The 23,971-nt window shown below is 43.3% G+C and overlaps 1 protein-coding gene across 1 annotated transcript; it reads left to right on the forward strand.

The window, feature by feature from the left end:
- Positions 1-23,579, forward strand: LOC120648535 (methyl-CpG-binding domain-containing protein 9-like). The gene is made up of 11 exons (XM_039925290.1): positions 1-871; positions 11,935-12,020; positions 12,429-12,748; positions 12,901-14,040; positions 14,147-14,818; positions 15,853-16,158; positions 17,132-17,467; positions 18,743-18,841; positions 19,224-19,655; positions 20,142-22,232; positions 22,745-23,579. Exons 1-11 carry the CDS (start codon positions 189-191, stop codon positions 22,985-22,987), a joined length of 6,408 nt encoding a protein of 2,135 aa, XP_039781224.1. The 5' UTR covers positions 1-188; the 3' UTR covers positions 22,988-23,579.
- Positions 23,580-23,971: the final 392 nt, after the last annotated feature.

Below are 23,971 nucleotides of genomic sequence, written 5' to 3' on the forward strand. Positions count from 1 at the left end.
TCCGAATCCCCCGCTCCCCTCCCCTACCTTAACCCCAGCCTCGCTTTGCTCGTGCGAGCTCTGCCCGTGTCGCCTTTCTCCAGCGGCTCGCTCCCCTCACGCTCCCCACCCAACTCCTCCTCGGCCTCGGGGCCATGCCGAGGGGCCGAATCTTGGGCTGAGCGCGAGCTCGATCCCCCCATTCCGGCATGGATCGCCCGCCGCATCTCGACATCGACCTCAACGAGGCGCCGTCCCCGCCGCCGTCCGAGCCCCCGACGCCGCGGGGCCCGTCGCCGCCGCAGGAGCTCGCTCCGCCCGCCTACGCCGCGCCCCCGCCCCCGCCCCCGCCCCCGCCGCAGCCGCAGCTCCCTCCGCCCCCTCTGCTGCCTCTGGTGGCGCCCAGCCCGCAGCAGCAGCTGCGGCTCCAGCAGGAGGCCCTCGAGGTGGTGCTGCGGCTCCACCGGCCGCCCGAGCTGAGGAGCACCCCGTTTGGGCCCATAGGGAGCGTGCCTGCCGGGTTGCTCCCTGGCCTGGGGCTGCCGCTGCCGGCGCCGCACCCTGGGGAGGCCGGCTGGGGCTACCCGCCTCCGCTCTGCGCCTCCTGCGCCGGCCAGGAGAAGCTGGGGAAGACCTTCGTGTGCGACGCCTGCGACAGGGGGTTCCATTCCGACTGCGTCCGCGTCTGGCCGCCTCTCCCGCCCCCGCCCCCGCCGCCCGGCCCCCCTGGCGCGCGGCGGCCCTGCGCCGCGACCAACGAGGACTGGATCTGCCCCGAGTGCGAGATGCGTGGCGCTCGCTCCACCCGCTGGAAGCTGGGTCCAGTCCCGCTTGACATCAACGCTGCCCCGCCCGAGGAACCCATCGCAGTCCCCGCCCACGACATCAGCAGGCACTTCCTTGAGCACCTTTTTACTTATATATGCTTGGCATCAGTAGGTTGCTGCTCGCAAAACGCTGGTACTGACCAATCTGTGACCGTGCTGGTAAGAAGCAAAACAGGGGATAATGCTGTGAACCTTGTACTACTTATTATGTTTGACTCTTGTTTGGTTTGGCGCTTGCTATTGTTACAGTCTTATAGAGTTACACTTAGTTCGTTAGTTGTTGTGCGACATACATTAGCTTAGTTAATGGTACCTTTTGAACTCCCCCTGCTCTGTTCCAATTGTATTGCATGAGCATGTATACCTTTATATTTACCACCTAGTGTAGGATGTTTCTTGCATTTGTGTATGCCGTCTCTTGTATATTAGCCCCATTGGGCACTCAAACATAGAGAATCTATGTTGCTTTGCTCCAAACCTAAAACCTTAGCCACTGCCAGCACGACTTAAACTTATCGCAGCGACCATGATTGTGAAGGGTGGGTACCCTTTCATTGTCATTATTCGTTCCTCGAACTAAATAATGCCGTTCTCAATGGTGAACTTCTTAATCGAGGTCGTCTTGCAATAACCTCGAACATATTGGCTCTTCATGCTCCTTTGTTCGATCGCTGCGCGGGGCTTTAGCGGAGGCGACGACGCAGTGATGCGGCGGGGCAGCGGGGGGGGGGGTGGGTGGGTGGGTGGGAGGGGGGAGGGGGAGGGCAGGAGGGGTATGGGCCGGCGGCGGGGCGCCGTAGGATGGCGCGGCGCGGGGCGACCACAGGAGGGTGCGGCGGAAGGGGAGGAAGGGAGGAGAGGAGTTGCCTTCGCCGGGCCGGCGGCGGGGGCTCACCGGTGGCTCGTTGGCGGCGGCGGGATGAGGACCAACGACCCTAGGCTGTGATACCATGTTATGAATGGCGAACTCATCTACCACCATGCCCAAAATGGGCAGAAATGGTGATGTACAAAGTGCAGATAACACCCTACACTAGTGAGAAATTACAAGAGGTGTATGTACATCTAACAGTTTCCATCTCTATTTCACAATATTCCTCTCCTAACTTCTCCTTGTGGTAAAGAAAAATTTCTTTTTTTTTGTTAATTGCATGATGATCACAAGTGATGATTCTGGATTCTCTTCGGTGCTTCCTTTGGCGTCAGCAACTCGGCAATTGGCATGAGCCACATGACTACATGAGTCACCGCGTTAGCTCCTTGGCACTTGGCAACATGTTGTGTTGTTATGCCATCATGTAGCGGGTGTGGCCACTAGCTAGTGACAGGGCAGGGTAGCATGAAGCAATGAACCTTATTGGCCTCATGTAATCACTAATCATGTTTATGTATAGGGCAGCTTTGTGGGGCATTTTTTTTCTGATTAAGTATATGCTTAAGTAAGTTAATTAGGATATAGGGACCTTGTGCGAGTGCCACCCAACCCCTGCTACTCAATGGGCTTGACTCAATCTACGTCTTCTCTCATGTATGCCCCTAGTCGACAAGTTCTTGTGTCGATGGGGTTGAGGAACATGATCGAGGAACACAATATGCTACTTGAGAGAGGTTTTGGCAAGGCGGGGAAGAAAATGTCCCTACATTCTTGGGATGAGAAACGTAGCATGGTTCCACGTCCTTTGTGACTCTAGCTTACACCGCTCATGTGCCTCCATCATGCATGCTACTTCTCAAACAAGTCCACCTTCCTCGAAATGAGCAAGAACTCACATCAACGACCATATGTGGACTCAAGTGGTCATTGTGGTACCGACAGAACCCTAATACCTGTTGCACTTGAGCTCGTTAAGCTCAACTACGCCAAGTGGCACCTACTCTTGAGGCCACCTCTAGCAAGTGTTCTCTTGACGATCACTTCATGCAAAATACCCACCACTCTCGATTTTGCATAGCCTAGGTAGATTGCGTATCAAAGGAGCACCATTGCCTTCAGTGCCTCTTTGACATCACGGATTATTGTGTGATTGATCTATCTGCATACGAATGATCCTCATGATTGTTGTATATTCTTGTTGAAACATGTTCTTTGATGCATCAAGGTCACACTTGCTTCCAACTCATGGATCACTGGTTCCTTAGCAGCCTCCATTACCACATTGGTATGGTCATTCTATGAGTTCACTTGATATTTCTTCATGTATGGATAAGTCTTTACCTTAGAGACAACTTAGTGTTGCAGTCCTCTAAATGCTAGATGATTTTCTCGCATAGTTGTGGATGTGTGCTATCACCTTTTGCCAACTTGGCTATAGCAGCTTCTCCATGAACTCATCCTCCGTTGAAGGTGGCCATCCTCATTTGCAACAACATTGGTGCTATTTACATGTCCACAAACCTAATCGCAAACTTATCAAGATAGGGCTCTACATTTAATGCAAGATTTCTTTGGGTGAAGTTCTTGTTTGGCATGTTACTGTTGTCTCGGTTCGTTGATGTCTTCTTTGTAAGACAACCATTGCCATTCCTCAACGCATATGGCAGTTGCTACATTCGCAATGTTGCCGATGTAATTATCCGTGAGCGTTAATGTTTCCCTAGATTGCCAAACATGTCATGGCATGGTCAACACAAGTTGAAGCCCCCTTGCGGTTGTGGAAAGGTTTGCACTTATCGTGTAAAGTAAGCTTGTAGAGAGATGTGTTGTGTAGTACAATATGCGGGATAGATGTGGTGTATGCTATGAAGACCATTGCAAGTAGGCTCGATGATGTTGACAAATATGTAGCCCGTTCAACTTAGTCAAGGGACTATGACTTTCCTCTCCTATGCGTCCATGCATTGAACTAACCTAATCTATCTTGACGGACAGCTCTTAGTTTCTTTTTGACCTAGGCGAAGCTTTTTACAAGTCGCTTGGTTAGCCCAACAATCATGGCCTTCAAGCAGTATCCTCCGTGTATACACTAGTAGCCATGTGGTCATCATTCTGGTATGACTAAGTAGTGAAGAACCATGTAAACATTTGGAACGCGCAATATGTAAACTAACTAGAAAATTGATGGTACCTTTTTTTTTGCTTGATTCACATGTTACTCCGTGGTATTGAACGATGCTGCATAATTATTGTTTGCAGACATTGAAAACACGATCTCTTTGAAATATATCTTTAACGAGTTGTCATGGTGTGGACCATGCAACAGTACTAGAGCACCTTTAGCCATCAAGGATCAAGTTCCTTTCCATTCTGGTCATAATTCCATTTCCATTCTCTATTCCATTTGGATTTTGGCCCCTCCAATTATCAATTAACAAGGACAATTATGTCTCCTACAAAGGAGCTTAGGTGTCTACTTTCCATATTAAGATTTCTATTAGAAGAATACAATACTTGTATATTTTGCAGAAACATGTGAGTATGCATTTTTTCCATTTATATGGGATATTGTGAAACTATAAATTGTTTTACGTCAACTGGAATTGGTCCGCTTGACTACTGGTATGACACAGTGCTGAAATATTCCGTTCCAGTGAGCCAAACGCAAAAACCATGGGAATGGAACTACAACTACGGTGCGAAAAGTTAGTGACGTATCTTTGTGTAGGCGTCAGTCATCTGCGGCTCAAAATAGTGTGGATCCATGGGGGGTTACAATTTCGGAGTTTTTAATTGTGCCAGTTGGGTGGTTCATAAAACTGTATTTGCTTGATTGATTTGAACTGTAAATTAGTGCTTCATGCCTGATTTTTCTGTTCCGCATTCTGGTTTTGTAAGGTCCTGTCCTTGCAGTTATTTCCATTCTAGGGTCTTTCGTGTGGGTTGGAATTGAGTGGGATCAAGAACCAATGCGCTTATTGATGGACGAGCTGACATGTCACTGAATCTAGGCCCACACCGAGGTCCCTTGTCTGAGTGTGAGTGGAAATGTTTTGTTTCTCCAGTGATTATTATTTTTCTTATCTGCTGTTTATGTTTGATGATATTCTTGGGAAGCTATCACATTTGTGCTATATTAGATGGAAATAGTAAAAAATGGAAATACATGAAAGCATGGTGAACATATTATAGTTGAGTTGGAAGGAACATTTTTTTGGCTGAGTTTTATGTGAGCATATAGCTAATCTGTAGTGTTATTAGCATTTTATTATGGTAAATTTCTAATCATCCAACTTTTTTTTTCTAAAACTACACCTCTTCCATGGTTGCAAGTTTTTTTCCATGATTAGTCCGTGCACATTTTTTTTATCCTTTTGCTGTCCAACTATGTTAACAATGTCTTTATCCTGAGCACGACTATTAGGATGCAACTATCCCTTGGATATGCGTTTTTTAATGTGAAGTTCTTTATCAAATAAAATAGTTACATCTCCTTTAAGGCCAGCTCAGGTCTATGTGCACAGAGATTTTTTTTCCTTTTTTGGAGAAACACAATTTGTATGGTCTGGATTCTGATCCGACTTAAAAGTTCAAGCTTGACTTTGTGACATAATTGTTCAACCAGGTGTCCTAACATCAAAATTGTTCTAATGTTGTACGAAAGTGGTCCCTTCCTTTATGTTGTTTCAAGTTGTTCAATTAGCTGTCGATATGTGCTTGTAATTCATTTTTTCGCCCAACCAGGCCTCGTCAATACTTGCTTGAATGATGATGTGTAATTTGTCAATAAAATATTATTTAATTAAGCCACACTTTCTGGCTTTATATAGAGTTGGTAGACTGAGTCTATAGACTGCCTTTCCCCTTTATATATACCCTATAACCTGTCTCATTATAACAAAAACGAAAAAATTCAATAGAATCCCCAAGTATCCCTGGTGCTTCTGAACCCCATCAGCACAGAAATCTTGCTTGATACAACAGGAGAGTTGTAGATCGGCATATCTGTGCATCGTGAGGTATGGATCTAAGCATAACTCTTCTTTTTGTCAGATCTGGGGTGGGATGGTGGGAAACAAGGTCCTGTGGTTTGAGATGCGCATCTAGGGTTCAAACTATACGCCGATTTGCTGTCTTCGGAGTTGTGAAGTAACTTGCATCAGATTATCGGTATTACAGAATTACTAAGATAGTCATCTTGAGAGAGAGGTTTCTGTGGATCTGATTGATGTCAAAGTTCTGCTTACTCTGCTTGTTTTAGTGGGTAAATCTCGCCCACAGTGGATTTCTGGATGGGGTGAGTTGGATTTCAAGCGTCTATCGGGGGATTTAGGGTTTCCAGTAGGAAAATTGATCTTTGCCTGTTCTGCTTGTTTTAGTGGGTAAATCTCGTCCATAGTGGAGATCCGTGATGGGATGAGTTGGATTGCAACCATCTATTGGGGGGATTTAGGGTTTCCAGAAAGGAAATTGCTGCTTTCAATCTTTGGTTGCCTGGTGCATGAGCCTCACAGCCGCTTAGCTCTAGTACATGCGTGAGTTAGCAGCGTAGTTCCGGAAGATGACCTATTTAGAGTGGCCTGTAAGCAAACCAAAATTAAACATTGATCTGCTCCAAATAATAAACCACTGCAGCCTAATGACGAGGACAACCATATCATCTGTTATCTTTAGGGAATGGAATGAACAAGAGAGAGAGAGCAGACGGCAGCAGCTCTAGCATATGAGGTAGTCAATATGGGCTGGGCCAGTCTCTATATGGGCCATACTTAACACCCCCCTTCAAACTCAAGGCGGAGGTGGAGGATTAGAAGCATTGAGTTTGAGTAAATGAAGTTGATGCTGCTCTCGAGTTTGTGCTTTGGTGAAGAAATCAGCGACTTGCAACTCTGATGGCACATACTGAAGAGCAATTGTGTGTTGATGATAATGAGACCGAGTAAAAGAGGCATCAACACCAATATGTTTCGTGAGTTCATGCTTGACAGGATCATTAGCAATCTGTATGGCTCCTGTATTATCACAAAGGAGAGGTGTGGGGGTATCGCAGGAAATACCAAAATCAGCTAGCAACCATTGAAGCCATACAATCTCGGAAGTGGTAGTGGCAAGTGCTCGAAGTTCTGCCTCTGTACTTGATCGAGATACAGCGGATTGCTTCTTGGACTTCCAAACAAGAGGAGAACCAAGAAGGATACAATAACCAGTGACTGAACGACGGTCTGTGGGATCACTCGCCCAAGTGGAGTCCGAGTAAGCATGAAGACGGAGTGGACTATCATGAGCATAGAGCAAACACTGAGATGATGTGCCCCTTAAGTACCGTAGAACACGAAGCAAGTGTCCAAAGTGAACCGATGTAGGAGCACTCACAAATTGGCTCAAGATATGCACAGCATGAGCAATGTCAGGTCGAGTAACAGTGAGATAAACAAGGTTCCCAACAATATGCCTATACCGAGAGGGATCCTCCAAGGGAGCACCATCAGTAGGACGAAGCTGTTAGTGAAGATCCATAGGTGTTGCAGCTGTCCGACTATCAGTAATGCCAGAGCGAGCAAGAAGATCATGTATATATTTGGACTGACAAAGATAATAGCCCTTGGGAGAATGCAAAACCTCAATGCCTAAGAAATAACTGAGAGGACCTAGATCAGACATCTGAAATTGCTCCCCAAGTTGCTTCTTCACATGACAAATGTGTTCTATATCATCTCCCGTGATTAACATATCATCAACATATAGGAGAAGCAAAGTACGTCCATGGGGAGAACGATGAATAAAGAGGGCTGGATCATGCTCACTTGGTGAAAAACCTGCAGCCCGGATCACAAAAACAAAGCGCTCAAACCAAGCACGAGGAGCCTGTTTGAGACCATATAAGGCACGACGAAGACGACAAACATAGCCTGAAGGTGCATGAACACCTGGTGAGGGCTGCATATAGACTTCCTCATGTAAATCACCATGGAGAAAAGCATTCTTAACATCCATATGAGAGATAGGCCAAGAGCAAGAAGCAGCCACTGCAATTAAAGTGCGAACAGTGGTCATGTGAGCAACAGGAGCAAATGTCTCGTCATAATCAAGACCTTGAGTTTGCTGAAAACCTCTGGCAACCAAACGAGCTTTATATCTTTCAATAGAACCATCTGACTTGGTTTTAATTTTGAAGACCCATTTTCATGTTATAGGTATAGCATGTGGCGGCAGTGGAACAAGATCCCACGTTCCTGTACGATCAAGGGCAGCAAGCTCCTCAGACATAGCAAGCTGCCACTCTGGAATACTAGCAACTTCATGATATGTGACTGGCTCAGAAACAACAGTATTCATGCTGGGAAAACCATACTTGTCTTCAGGATGAATAGTACTATAATCTCGTAGATTATATCGTGGACCGGCCTGTAACTCATCAACATCATCAGAAACAATATGTGTCTCATCAATATTAGCATTAGAGGTATCAATAGCGGGCTCATCAATATGTGTCTCATCAATATTAGCAGTAGAGGTATCAACAACGGGCTTATCAGGACTGGCCGAGGTGGTAGAGCTATAAGAAAGGTCAGTGGGGATTTTGGGACGACGCTTGAAGAAACGGGTTATTGGTGGTTTCGAAAACGGCTGAGGTGGAGGTGGAGGTGGAGGAGGTGGTGTAGGTGTCTCATAGAGAGGAGGCGTGGTGGAAATAGCAGGAGCAGGAATAGATGCGGAAGGTGAAGTGACATCGCCCGTGGATGAAATAGGAGGAAGACACATAAAAGATGTGGACTCTGTGGAAGAATATGAGGGATGTGTAGAGGGGTTATAAAAGAAAGGACGGTCCTCAACAAATGTCACATCACGAGAGATACGCATGCGACGAGAAGAAGGATCATAGCAGCGATAATTTTTATGTTCAGGACTATACCCCAGAAAAACACACTCAACCGATTGAGCAGTCAATTTAGTGCGCTCACGAGGGGCAAGCAGAACATAGCAGACACATCCAAAAACTCGAAGGTGGTCATAGTTGGGAGGCTTACCAAAGAGGACTTCCCCAGGGCACTTGCCGGACAATTTGGATGATGGTTGTCTATTGATGAGATATACAGATGTGGAGACAGCTTCCCCCCAAAAATGAGAAGGAACAAAAGAAGCAATCAGAAGGGTGCGAGCGGTCTCTATAATATGGCGATGTTTACACTCAGCAATACCATTTTGAGCATGAGCACCAGGACATGAGAGCTGGGCAAGAGTACCTTCAGAGGTCAAAAATTTGTGAAAAGTGTCAGATAAATACTCTCCACCAGAATCAGAACGAAAAATGCGAATAGAGGTAGAAAACTGAGTATGAACCATGCGAGTGAAAGACTGGTAGATGGAGCACAATTCAGATCGATGTTTCATAAAGTAAATCCAAGTGTATCGAGAATGATCATCAACAAAGATAACATAGTATTTATGACCACCCTTAGTAGCAAAAGGTGCAGGACCCCATACATCAGAATGAACAAGATCAAAAGGCCTAGCAGAATGTGACACACTAGAGGAATATGGTAGTTGGATCTGTTTTCCAAGTTTACATCCCTTACAATGAAAACTAGTCTCTATTGATGTATGGCCTAAGCAACCACTATTGATTAATATAGACAAGCGAGAACCACATAGATGACCAAGTCGATGATGCCACTTCGCAAAGGACGATGTCGAAGACAAGGCAACGGATGACACACGAGCGGTAGAGGCAGTGGATGAAGGAAGGCACAGGGTGTCCAAAATATAGAGACTAGGAGAACGTCTACGGCGATGGCCAGTCCCAATCACAGCCCCGCTTCGACGATCCTGAATAAAACATGATGTGTCATCAAATCCAACAAAACAATTATGGTCGGTGACTTGACCAACTGAAAGGAGGTTCATAGATAACTGAGGTACAAAGGAGACATTGGGTACAGAAAATTTTGAACTAGAAAGAGAACCCTGATGAGTGATATGACAAGATGTACCATCAGCTGTTTGAATAGAGGCATCATCGTTGACTGGCTTGCAAGCAACCAATTGAGACCGATTAGATGTCACATGAAAGGAGGCCCCTGAATCAAGAACCCATGACGAGTGAGCAGCACCAATAGGAGAGGCAGCAGCAACAGATACGGAGCCTTTGGTAGTGGAAGTAGTACCCCGACCACGAGTAGCACGAGAAGTACCACGACCACAAGCAGCACGATACTCAGCCAGCTTCTCTGGATAGTGAGAAAAACAATTCTCTGAAATATGGGTTTTCTTGCCACAATGCTTACAAGGCTCAAAAGAGGTAGCCTTTGGCACATGAAACCGCTGAGAAGCTGCCAACACGCTATGAGGCAATGGCACTGAAGAAGACATTGACTGGAGACGAGTTTCTTCAGCAAGTAAAGCAGACAATGCTTGTGCCATAGTCAAATCAGAGTCACCATGAAGCAGCTGCCTACGAAGGGAATCAAATTCTTCCCGTACTCCCATGACAAAGCGATATGTAAGAAATCTGTCAAGAAACTTGTGTGCTGGACAATCACTAGCAGTGCATTCAGCCACCATAGAGGTCAAAGACCCAACCAGACGATCAAAGGCAGCATAATAATCATGAATGGACATGTCATTCTGCTCAATTACATGAACTTGCTGCATGAGATTGTGCAAACGAGCACCACTATCCTGAACATAGTGCTGCTTAAGAGAAGACCATATAGCCTTGGCTGTTTTGAATTTGGACAGACTCATAATCATGGACTGCTTAACACTATTGACCATAGCAGCCATCACTTTCCCATCATTAATCTGCCATGTATTGATCTCAGTAGCATTCTTGCCATCAGATGCAAGCACAGGTGGATCATTAGTTAAATGAAAATAGAGACCATGACCCCTCAATGCAGTCTCTACACAAAAGGCCCATTCAGGGTAATTCTGACCATCAAGAGTGATATTGATTACTATTGTATTGATCTGTGCCATGATGAAAGCTGCTAGAACTCGTGACCCAAACAACAGAGGGCAGGAAGGAATCAGTTACCACAGCGGAAGTGCGGAACACCCCTTTTCCTTTTTGTAGAACACAAGCAGAGCATAGCAGAGGCACCAGCAGCAGAGCAGAGCAGCAGCACAGAACCAGGCGGTGGTTGCTCCCTCTGGCGCGATTGAACAGAGGACGGGCGGAGGCCTGCAGCAGTCGAGGCGCAACGGGCGCACGAGCGGCTGCAGACGAGGCAGGGGCGGCGACGACCGCAGACGGGCGGAGGCGCGCGTGGAGGGAAGCACGCAGACGGCGGCCGGCGGAGGCGCGGATGGGGGGGGGGGGGCGCGGACGAGCGCCGGACGAGAGCAGGGGCCGGCGCGGACCGGCGCCGGACAGGGGCGGGGGATGGCGCGGACGAGCACCGGACGGGGGCGCCACGACAGGCGGCAGAGCTCCTGGACGGGGATGAAAATAGGGCGACGACGGCCGCTTCCGCACGCGAGCCGCGACGGGCGGCTGCAAAACGGGCTGTTGGCGGCCCGTAACGCGTGGATCCGTCGCCGGGCGGCCTGCGGCGGCCGGCGGCGGCGGCGGATCTCGGGTGGGATGAGTATCCCTAACCCTACCTGCTCTGATACCATGTTACCTTTAGGGAATGGAATGAACAAGAGAGAGAGAGAGAGCAAACGGCAGCAGCTTTAGCATATGAGGTAGTCAATATGGGCTGGGCCAGTCTCTATATGGGCCATACTTAACATCATCATCACTGTTAGCTGCTAATTTGAAGAACTTGACAAATCAGAGAGAGACCTGTCCTTTGTTTTTCCTAATATTTAACTATAAGTGAATGTCACGTTCCTAAGTATTATTAAGGTGTCTGGACAGGAAAAACATGAAACAAATTGATATCCAGAAATGACAGGATTGCATTTGCTACAGTAGCTTCTATTGTTATTATTTTCATTACTATTGTGGAGCGCTCCTTAGTGTTGCCATGTTTGCTGTCTTTCTTGTCAGTTTGGTCTGTGCTTTGATCATCATTTAATTGAAAGTTCCAGTCCAAGAAGACACTTCTGATATCTTGAAGTTCAAATTGCTATCTTGAGCTGTAACTTCTTTGTACTTAGGTGGCTACCTTCTTACAAAACTAGCGGAATATCTTTTTTGGTTGCTTTGACAGTAACAATGTCTGTGAATTCATGATAGGTTTTCTAACCTTCTCATGCAGACACTGTTATCATAAGGTGGCTAACTTGTTCTTGGGGATCTTGCAGAACAAATATCTCTGGTGGAGCTCAGCTGAGTGTTGCCAGATTACCGCATTTTGAGGGGGTTCGCTTGAACAATACTGCTCTTTATGGTAAAGATGATGGAGCAATCATTTACTCATATTTACTGCAAGTGAGATGTGTTGGTTCTTTTGCTTAGAGTTTAATGTGACTTTTTAGTTCTTAATTTTTTTAGATTAATGGTTATTAACTTTTACACAGCAATATCCATTGAAAGGATCTCTGTTTTTTTAGAAAAGAGGCTTTTATTCTGTGCTGTCAAGCTAAAATCATCTGTCAGTATGCTCAGTCCATAGATTGTGTGCTCCCTCCTGTATGGTGATTCTGGCCCCCAAAAATATTCAGCATCTTACTAACATTTTAAGTCTATTGCGTGTTGTTCAGAGCGGCATGTATTGTAAACATGTGGTTTCAAATGCGATGATTAGCTATTATTGGTGCAGTTTATACTAATGAGACCTATTGTTGTCTTGTTGTAGATGGGATGCAATTTATGCCACAATTTGATCTTGCTCATTGTCTTGGCACGAGACAGAAATTTGCTTCCATGGACCGAGATTTAAATGCTGATGAAAATGTACCACAAAGGCCAATTCATTTACGCAAAAGAAGAGATCTTCCACAAACATCAACATTACCCATGGTTGCTGAGAACCATGAGTTCGGAAATCCCAGCATTTTTATGGATCCATCCTTTATTGCTAAGGCAATGGAACAAAGTACTATTGAAAATGGAAGTTCGCTAAAGCCTCCAAAATTTCTTGTGGAGAAAAGTAATCATCAGCCACATCATCGTACAGTGAGTATTTTGCTTTGTCCATTGCAGATTCTGTCCCTGTTTTCCAACAGTGTAACTTTTTTTTGAGACCCAGAATGAAGTGAGTTCCTTTTATCTTATGTTTCTTTTGATACTGATTTCAACTGCATTACTTTGTTGTGGTGAAACTCTAGGTTGTGCTACCTGTTCAATATAGTGATTTCTTTATTACCAGTTTGGGAGAAATTGACAATCGGACAAGCTACCATAATTCGTACCAGATATGGCCGGTTGGGTTTACTTCTTACTGGCATGATAGAGTTACTGGTTCACTGTTTGAGTGTGAGGTATGTGATGGAGGGAATTTTGGACCTATATTTAAGGCGAGAAGATTACCGTGTTCAGTGTTCCAACTTCCGGAGGCATCAACCACAGTGTGCCCAAATGTTGTGAGGAAGGCTGATACAGTAGAAACAAAGGAAAGTAGTGGTGCTGTTGAAGATACTGCAAATGATACTGATGATAATATTTCCATGCTCCTATCAAATTTCTCTGAGACAAACCAAGATTTCATGTCATGTCTCAGTAACAATATGAAGGGTAAAGAGAATTTAGGGTGCAGTAATGTACAAACGTTAAATATGACAGTGTCAGCTGCACTGTCAGATTCTGGATCTTTCAGTTGGGCACAGACTAAAGATGCAAATCTGCAAGACAAAATTGGTGACTTTACATATGAAGGAACAACACCTTCCTCAGTCTGGAGGATGATCTATTGTGCTATGATGGAAGCTTGTGAAAAAATGTACAAGGAACATGGCCATTTGGTATTGTTCTGCACACACGGTAGTGAAAAAACTTCATTTGATTATGGGAGCGGATCTCAGAACATTGACAGTCCTTGCAATCTATTGACTAGATTTTGCTCATCAAACGGGCCCAAGATACCACGATTCATAGAAAAGGAGAATGATGTGGAATCAACTTGTGCATTACTTAAAGAATGGTTGTATCAGGACAGAATTGGGTTAGATTTGGAATTTGTTCAAGAAATTGTGGAATCTCTTCCTAAATCCAGGGCTTGTTCAAACTATCAGTTCTTGTGTAACAGGACTGGTTTTAACTCTTCACTGACGATTGCAAGTGGCGCACTGTTAGCTGTTAATAAAAGTAGTCCAAGCAGTGGGGATGTCATGTCATATGGTAGACATGGATCTATGGTGACTGGGCCACAGGATCATGCTCAGCCTAGCTCTTTTAGCATCCGTGAGCTTCCTCCGGGAAATCCTTTTAGCCGCAAGCTTCCACCAGAATTGGCAGGAGATCTTTTCCAGGTAGTGTTTCTTTCACTTGTTCCACTGTTCAAAAGGAACACCTCTTTATTTGTTCATTTCTCGTTCTGAGTCTTGCTACTGGGTTATCCTTGCAATGTTCTTGTAGATATTGGAGTTTCTTGGACGATTTGCTGAAATTATTGGCCTCAAAGAACTTCCTTCAGTTGAGCAATTAGAAGATGAACTTATTGACCCATGGCCAATTTGTGCAAATCAAAAGGACATTCAACACCACAGGGATCATACTCCACCAATGAATTCACCCGCTAATGTTTCTACATCATATTCAAATGGTGAATCAGGTCTAACTACTAATGAAGAAACAGCATCTGTGTTTATTCCAGTTGAAACTTCTTCAACAAGTGTAGCTGCTCAAGATAAGTTGGCTGCTGAAACACTTGGGAGATGTAGCGGTGTAGTGTTGCCTGAGATTCACCTTGCACTCTTGAAGGTTCTTTTTACTGAGCTAGTGCCGAGAGTTGCGATTTTTGTGGATCCAAGAATTGATTCGAAGGAATCAAAATCCAAACGTGGAAGAAAGAGGGACACTGATACTCTAACAAGAGAATTAAAGATTGATATGCTGACTGCTAACATATTAACATGGCCAGAGTTGGCTAGAAGGTATATTGTAGCTGTTTCTTCCTTGAGTGGCTGCATGGATTTATCTGATATTTCTAGTCGAGAAGGAGTGAAATTGTTCCGCTGCCTACAAGGTGATGGTGGTATCCTGTGTGGAGCACTACCTGGGGTTGTTGGCATGGAGAAGGATGCATCGGTAAGGAGTTTGCCTTGTATTGGCTTTAGTTGCACTTCTGATTTATTTGTCACAGAAGATACATAATTTCCAGTTTGTCCTGTCTCTTCTGTCTTCAAATTTAGACATAAGAGTTTCAATGATTGTAGTTGTATGGTACTGTTGTAGGAATCTTGCTTTGATAATGCTTGTATGTTATGCTCTGTATTTTCCTGCATTCATCTTTGATGGACTATGGATAAAAGCCCCCACCCCTCCCACTATAACACCTGGGTTTTATGGTCGGGTTGGCTAGGTGGGGCGCGCTAACATGGTACCAGAGCCGAGGTCCCGGGTTCGAACCCACCCGGCTACGCATTTCCGCTGCGCGATTTCCCCTGCGCCTCTCGTGTGCTGAGACCTGCTGCGGGCTACGCCGGGCACTAGAACCTGCTGCGGGCTACGCCGGGCTCGCACGCCGTAAGGGGAATGATGGACTATGGATAAAAGCCCCCACCCCTCCCACTATAACACCTGGGTTTTATGGTCGGGTTGGCTAGGTGGGGCGCGCTAACAATCTTCAACTTCTTTGTTTTATGTATCCAGTTTTATAATCAGCAGGCTAAATCCTATTGTATATGTAGTATGTTACATATTACATACTAGGACATTATGGGGTAATGATGAACCTTCGTATATGGAATGGAGTTGAAAAGCTAACCAAATCTTTCCATTCAAGCCAGCATTATTTGTGATTATTTGTTTTTAAAGTTCTACTAGCGTTTGTTCTTTACATGCATTTTGCGCTATTTTTGTATACTACTGCTGGGGGAAAAAAATGCTACTAGAAAACAAGCCATGTCTTGTTCAGCTGTGTCTTATATTTTAATTTTTTATATCATACAAACCTGTACTGGCGTTGTTTACTTTAAGCCATATTATCTATCAATCTTTGTTTATAGTTCATCTCCTATTATGCTGAGAGAAAATACTATGAATGTCTACTTAATTGGAAAATTTATAGTTTTTGACAGTTATGTGTGCGTACAATTAGCAATAATGTTATTGTATTTCAGCTGCTTGCGGAGGCTGAAACATTGATATGCAATTCTTCAGTAAATGAAGGGAATAAGGTCTTTATGATGGATTATAAGGACAGTGATATTGTAGACTCCCCTGAGGAGCCTGCTTGTGATACTGCATTACCAGATTGGGTGAAATCTCTGGAGCCCGTGAGAAAATTGCCTACTAATGTAGGAACAAGAATAAGAAAGTGTGTTTATGAAGCTTTGGAGAGGAAACCTCCAGAATGGGCAAGGGAAATTTTGGAGCATTCAATCAGTAAAGAGGTCTACAAGGGTAATGCATCTGGACCGACCAAGGTTTGTCAAGTTCCTGCTGCTACTAACTTTTAGGGATTCAGTTTTGTGTGTGCTTTCTTACATTCTGTGTTTTTAATCTTTTTGGCGAATATCTATTCCGCTATGTCTTCACTCAAATAGTGAACCTCACTACATGCTTGTTCTTTTAATATGTTATATGCTATGTGAAAGCATATATAGCCAGGAGACAATAGATTGATTATGGAAAGGCAATCCCCATACACATATATTGGCAAGGAATGATGGCTTATAGAATCAGAACCAATCACGGGATCCTTACGTATCAAGCAATCCTATCATCACATGGAAAGGCCGGGTGCACAGCCTACGGCAAGTGCGGCCACACGCCTAAGGCCCACAGGACCTTCCTAACCAAGCCCCAAATTACCATGCTAACTCTATGAACTATTGGCAGATTTCTCACAAAAAAAAATTGGTAGGTCAAAGTGGTAGGATAGGCCTAGGATAGCAAGCTAGGTATCCTTTGTATCTTTGATGGAGGATTGAGCAACCCAATTTTCTTCTGATTTTTATCTTGTTATTAGCTGGTTTACTACCTTGTAGAGATGCAAATTCTGTTCCCCTCAGATGCTCTTTTAACGTGCTTTTGCTTTCTTTAGCTTATCTGATCAGAATTTTTTTGTTAAATTTTAATCTGAACTTACTGCCGTTGTCCCAGTTTCATGAAAATTGGGTATATAGCTGCAAGAAGAGGAAATGCACCAGGTTGGATGGCCATTATACATGCATCTAAACTATGCCCAAAATGTTACATCTATATTTTACCATCGTAGTGCAACAGAAATTAATGGTCAAATCAGCGTTTTGGAGATGTGTTGGTGTCTGAAACATTACATCAGCATCAAACTAGACTAGATCTTCACCTTTGGTTTTTACTGTGTATCCTTTACTCAGAAAATTAGGACTAGGGTATTATTTGTAAAATTTACTTAAATGTGCCTTTTTTCTTCAGAAAGCTGTCTTGTCTGTCTTGGCGGAGGCCTGTCGTAAAAAAGTACCCCAGAATCCAGAAAAACCAAGAAAAGAGAGAAATATTATATGTATCTCAGAGGCTATATTGAAAAAGTGCCGTATTGTCCTGCGACGTGCTATTTCCTCCGATGAATCGAAGCCTTTTGGCAATTTGCTTGGAACAACTCTAACAAATTCCAATGAGAATGAGGATGAGGGCATTCTTGGATTTCCTGGTATGGTATCTCGCCCTTTGGATTTCCGCACAATTGATATAAGGTTGGCTATGGGAACCTATCGTGGATCCTTGGAGGCTTTTCTTGATGATGTACAAGAAGTATGTTTTCTTTGACACCTTGTTCTATATTATTCAGAGTTGATGCATATGATCTTTTTCTTGTATTTATCATTTATCATATATTGATTGTTCATGTGCCTTCAAGGAATCTCCTTGCACTTTTGTGATAGCTTGAAATGAATTTGGTACTATATCCTCCATCTTCCATTTTCCATGAAAACTAGACATGTCTCGGTACCTATGGCTGTACTTCAACTTCTATCATTTTGACTGTCATTTTCTTTTGGTCATCATGTCATGCCAGTTTACTGCTATTACAATATATGCTTCTGTAAGTTCGGAACCTGGATTGCATATTCAGGAATTATTTGTTATGCCTGCTTTAGTTCCTGGGCTGCTTGTTCTATGAATAATAAGAAACAAGACACTGTTGTTGAGTGTAATTCAATTATATTCCCAATATACTTTATGAATCTTATCATTTATTTTGGTAATGCAGTGATATCTGATATCCATGCACCTCTTTTATATTTTCCGGTTGAAATGCGATGGTTTATTGTTCACACTTCTTATGAGGCATTCTTTCCTCTTTATTGAATATATATATATTAAAAAAAACTACTATGTAGCTCAAACGAGAATAGCCCAAATCTTCATGACTCCTTTTTTTCTCACCATAAGTTCTGTAGACTGACTAAGCTTCACTATTCTGATGAGGTTCAGTTGTCTTAAGATGGAGCCGAACTATCCAGCAAAGAAACTAAGATACAATAAGTCTAGAATAATGTATTTAATTTAGTCTTGAAATTCTTATCATTTTTATAGAAATGTTCATTATATGGGCTTAGTTCAAGATATGCAGCCAAAAAGCTAACTAATTTGTAGACCACCTTTACTAATATGTGTGGCTAACCGAGCAATGGAAAACACATTCTAAAATGTCTTTGTTTTTGTCATATTTTAGAGAACTGAGCAACAAGCCAATAACTTTGTTGGTAAAATCTCTAGTTGAGAAGCCACACCCACCTAAGCTTCAACCTGGGGGCTCACAGTTCATGTGAATACCTCCCTAAAGGGTTCAGTACTCTCCCTTCTCTTAAGACGAAACCAAGGAGATGGCTTCTTTTCTGCACCCCACCCCCGCTCCCCCATATGCATTTTATTTTGGTGGTTGTGCTCTTTTCACCACTTCTACTCTACCTCCGTTATTTCTTAAAGTACACACCCCCCAACCCCCCGGCCCCCACCCCCAACCCCCCGCAATGTATTCCATGGTCAAAATTCAAATCATGGTGTCCTTTTGTTTACCTGCAGGTAATCCATAATCTGCAAACTGCATTTGGTGATCGACCTGAAGTGCTGGTAATGGTTGCAGCGCTGTCTCAGAGTTTTGAGTCATTCTATAAGGCAGAGGTTTGTTATTCCTGTCTGTCCCTTTAGGATCTTGCTTTCTATGCTCAGGGATGTATAATTTTAGCTTTTACCATATTAATACTAATAACCTTCCGTTGTGATAATTTGCCTAAGAACTTGATTTTCCAATAACTACAAGTTCACCTCTCTGAGTTCTCTGAAGTGATTGAAAATTGTGAGCAAACTTTAGACAGTTCCATTTGTTTCGGAAATTGTATTGTAGCAGTTGCGTTTGTAAGTATTGATTTACGCTTGCCAGTGATAATGCTTAGATACGAGCTTTATATATTGGCATTACTATGGACATTTCTGTAATATTTAAATAATATAATCATGATTTGGTACCAAACCTTTCTCAATGATTTTTACTTGACTGGTGCAGGTACAAGACCTTATTCAAAAATTTGACAAGTATCTAAGCAACGGGAATGGTAATTCTGAAATCCATGACGAATTACAAGATATTCTCATGGCAGCAAACAACAAGCTGCCCAAAGCTCCATGGGAGGATGGTGTCTGCAAAGTCTGCGGCATCGATCGAGATGATGAAAGTGTCCTTCTGTGCGATAATTGTGACTCTGAATACCACACTTATTGCCTGAACCCACCACTGGCACGCATACCAATTGGAAACTGGTATTGCCCGTCATGTTTGTCAGGACAAAAGGAACCGAATGTTGATCACGATACTCATGTTTTAATGCAAGAACAAGACAAGTGTGTTGGGGAGGAAGCTCGTGTTTTGCTTGAGAGGCTCAACAAGTTAGCTATGGCCATGGATGAGAAGGAGTACTGGGAGCTTAGCATACCAGAGGTCTGTCTTTATCTTTGAATTGAAGTAAAATTATCAGCTTGCTACTCTTTGAAAGCTTTTCATGTATTTTATGTATCATTTACTTAGAAGTCTTTGTGTTCCTTCATCCAAGGTAAAGAAAGTGTGTGAAGAACTGAATATGCAAACTATCCTTTTAAAGTTTTTTGAAGTTGTTTTAAGATTCAGCATAAAACAGTTTCTAGATGTACTCATCTAGGTTGGTATGGATTTATTTTATTTCCCCATTGGATAACTTGTGTTATCAGCATATATAAACACTTAGGAAAGGTGATGGAGTAAGGATCTAAGAGAGGAAATGTCCATAACATAATGTACATGCAAACTTTATAATCTGTAAGAAGATTACAAAGCAAATAGGCCTTCGAATCAGGAGGGGTTGTGTTATCTTAATGTTATTTTTATGCTGTTTTCTATAACAGATAAGTGACAACCTTCTGATATATTATTTTGATCTTCAAATTGCAGAGGATATATTTACTGAAATTTTTATGTGATGAATTACTCAACACAGCTCTAATCAGGGAACACCTAGATCAATGTTCGGACAAATCAAATGATCTCCAGCAGAAGTTACGTTATCTCAATTATGAACTGAAAGAGTTGAAGTATCAGTTAGAAACAAGAACTTCATATGCTACACAAAGTAGATGGATGAAAAATGATCATGTAAGCAATAGTTCAGGACTAGTGGAGAATCAGCAGCGTGCTATGCCCACGACATCAGAGCATCTTGAAGAGGCTGAACGGGTTAATGTTGGAGTTAACCTAAACACCCCTGCTGAAGGGGCTCCTACTGGGCAATTGAATGTGGGTAAACCTCACAGCGCTGACAATGACATATCCAGTACATCTGTTATTGAAGGAAATAAATCTTTGGGACTTTCAAAACAAACATCAGATGTGGTTATTGACCAGATTGATGGGGGCTCTATTGGTGAAGTGTCCCAAAGTTTTGAGAAATCAGTAGGTGACATCAATATGGGAGAGGCTCATTCTGCTACAGTTGTCAATGCACCAAATGGAGAGTTGCCTGATGAAAATGCTAGGACACCATCCCAAGATAACCTTGAAGCGTCGATGACTAAATTGGACGACCATGATAACCTTGAAGCATCAACAACTAAATTGGCTGACCATGATGCTGATAAAAATGAAACAAATAATTTATTGGATAGGATTTCACAGTTGCAGGATTCAATTAGCACAGCAGAGTTACAGCTCAGTATGGCATCCTTGAGAAGAGAATGCCTTGGAAGGGATTCTGTGGGTCGATTGTACTGGGTTACAGGAAGACCTGGTAGACGTCCTCGACTGATCGCTGATGGAAGCATGCTGATACCCAAGGACAGAGACATTAGCATGGTTACCAGCTATCCTCAGTCTACATTTGATTGTAGAGGCTGGAATTCAGCATCAATTGTTGTATATGAATCTGATGAAGAAATCAAGTGTCTTGTTGACTGGCTAAGGGACACTGATCCAAGGGAGAAGGACCTGAAAGACTCTATCTTGCACTGGCAAAAGTCTCTTTATCACCAGGCTAGTTTTCATGTCAGTGATCCTCCAGTGTCCAACTCTTCAAAGAGTGAACCACTTAGGGACCTTCCAGACACCAAGGCATTTATAGTTCTGGAGCAAAAATATGGCCTGCAATTGGATCAAGACACTAGTGAACTATCCAAAAGGAGAGGAAGGAAGACAAAGTTGGGTTCTGAAGAAAGAATATATCGCTGTGACTGTTTAGAACTGGTATGGCCTTCTCGACACCATTGTTTAACTTGTCATGAGACTTATCCCACATCAGCAGAATATGAAGGGCATAATGGTGGAAAATGCAACAGCAGTGATGACTCTCCTAATGAAAGCAAAGAAAATGATGAGCCAAAACTGAAGGGTACCAAGTCTGATATAAAGGGAAAAGATCCTGTAGATCATATTTGTTCCGCTGAGCCATCTAACAATGGAAAATTGGATCCATGCCCTTTTGACTTTGAAGAAATTTGTAGAAAGTTCGTCACAAATGATTCAAACAAGGAGACGGTGAAGGAGATTGGGCTCCTTGGATCAAATGGAGTTCCATCGTTTGTCCCTTCACCTGCATTTTTCGTTGACCCTCCAGCTCTACTAAGTAAAAATAAAAGAAATGATGATGATATCCCAAATGATTGGACTTCCTCTTTGGAGGAATGCCAGGCAATGTCCGCCAAAAAGTCTGGGCAAGAGGTATCCCAAGCTGCTCAAGATTGTCCTGGCAATGCAAGTGATGAGCAAATGCCAAAATCTAAAAGGCCTGTTAGGGATTCTACTTCAGCCAAGGAAGCATCTTCTTCAACAGACAAACCAACAAGATTACTAACAATCAACGGGGGCCTGGTTCCAGAGTCATCATTGATGCCTGTGATAGGCAGGAACTTTCATATCCTGAAACAGCTAAAGATAAATTTGCTTGATGTAGAAGCAGCTTTGCCTGAGGAAGCATTGAGAGCCTCGAAGTCTCAGCAAATAAGAAGACGTTCATGGCGTGCTTTTGTGAAGAGTGCAGAATCAATATCTCATGTATGTCAGCCTGTTTATTCATTTACTTTAATTTACTGAAAAATCCTGTTTAACTAGTGCTAGTTGCTTTTTTTTCAGTGAGTTTCCAGGCACCATTTTTACTTCTGAAGAAACTATCTCTGCTTTTGTAGAAACCTGCATGATCTCTATCTCTATTTTCCTAAGAAATATCAGCATTTATTTGACTTATATTACTCCTGATCTTACTTCCGACTCTCAAACTACCGTACATCCAATGGTGCATAGATTTAGCTGGCCTCTTTGTTCGAGTCAAAATGACTACTGCATGGTGCCAGGGTCTATTGTCGCCAGACTGAGAAATAAGGCCAATAACAAAAGAATTTAGGGTGTAATTAAGCTGTTGGCGGTCTAACCAATCCAAATGGTAGACCTAATCAGTAATCCTGTTTGTTCTTTCCAATTCGAGTCTGCAAAATTGCAGTTTTAAGTTATGCTAGAAACCATTTCCGCATTATTCAGTTACTGATTAATCATGGCTGTGCCTCTTTTAGGTGGTATTGGCAACCAACTTCTTGCAGAGCATGATAAAAGCCGAGTTCCTGAAGAAAGATTGGTGGTACTGGTCCTCCTTCACAGCAGCTATCAAGACGACAACCGTAACAGCGCTCGCGCTCAGGATCTACACCCTTGACGACTGCATCATGTACACAAAAGATCCAGCTCCAAACCCCGAGCCAGCTGACAATTCAAGATCTGGAAACAAGGGGAAGAGGAAGAGAGATGCTGATTCATGATCATCATGATGGAGGGTTCTCCTGACTCCACTGTAGATTCTAAATTTTGAAGTTTATCAGATCTTGGCAGCATAACAATGCGTTCAGGTAGATTGGAGGTATAGATGATAGTGATACAAGTCATCTTGGTTACTTCAGGTTGCAGGGTCCCAGCAAGATTGCAGTCTTGTTTACCTGTTTCGGTCTCATCATATTTACCTGCCTGCCACCGTCCAACTTCTGTTGTTAAGGGTCAGAATAATCTCTGTAAATTCTGTTCGAGGCATGGCACCGGTACATGCTGACGTTTAGACCTACCTGGCAGGAATATCGGTGAAAGTTTGCCTGTTTGGGGGTTTAGATGAGGTATTGCTAGGTCGGTAGGATTGATCTCCCATTTCTACCCTGCTTGATTTATTTTAGTGGCAGCAGTGGGTAGTTGTCATGTTTTTTTTGGTGCCGGGCATTGTGTTCAGGATGTCCCTGCAGCAACTGACTGCGTTAGGGCATTGACACATGACGAGTGTAATATTTTTTTTTTGACATAGAAGTTGTAACTAAACCGAAACGAATAATGAAGAAGGAAAATGAATCCCTGTCCCCTTTCCCCGTTTCTTGGTGTCATAAGAGTTGTTTGGGCTCCCCGTCGCTATGTCACTGCCCTGTTTCTTGGTTTTGATTTGGGACTTGTGGGGCAAGATGTACAGAGAAGAATGAGTTGAAGATAGGTTTGGTAGGGAAATCATCATTTTGCCTAATAATGAAGAATGATTTCGACCAATTTTATATTGAGGTGTTTTTGAGTTGTGTATAGCTCGATTATAACCATTTATGTATGGGGTTTTTTTGATTGGTGCCACTGTAATTTTCGAAGTTCTAAGATATGTCATTACAATTCACGTATTTTGAATCGTGCCATTACAATTCTTCTCTTCTTTGAACCATGCCATTTTATACGTCTTTGATGTTCTTGGACCCACTCGCAGACCCGTGTATTTTCGTATG

The sequence above is a fragment of the Panicum virgatum genome, chromosome 1K (genome assembly GCF_016808335.1).
Source record: "Panicum virgatum strain AP13 chromosome 1K, P.virgatum_v5, whole genome shotgun sequence".
In the NCBI taxonomy this organism is placed as follows: domain Eukaryota; kingdom Viridiplantae; phylum Streptophyta; class Magnoliopsida; order Poales; family Poaceae; genus Panicum; species Panicum virgatum.

Coding starts and splice junctions, on each gene's coding strand:
- LOC120648535 (XM_039925290.1), top strand. CDS start 189: ATGGATCGCCCGCCGCATCTCGACATCGACCTCAACGAGGCGCCGTCC. Junction 14,041..14,146: donor TGGCAGGAGATCTTTTCCAG/GTAGTGTTTCTT, acceptor ATGTTCTTGTAG/ATATTGGAGTTTCTTGGACG. Junction 19,656..20,141: donor GGGAGCTTAGCATACCAGAG/GTCTGTCTTTAT, acceptor TTCAAATTGCAG/AGGATATATTTACTGAAATT.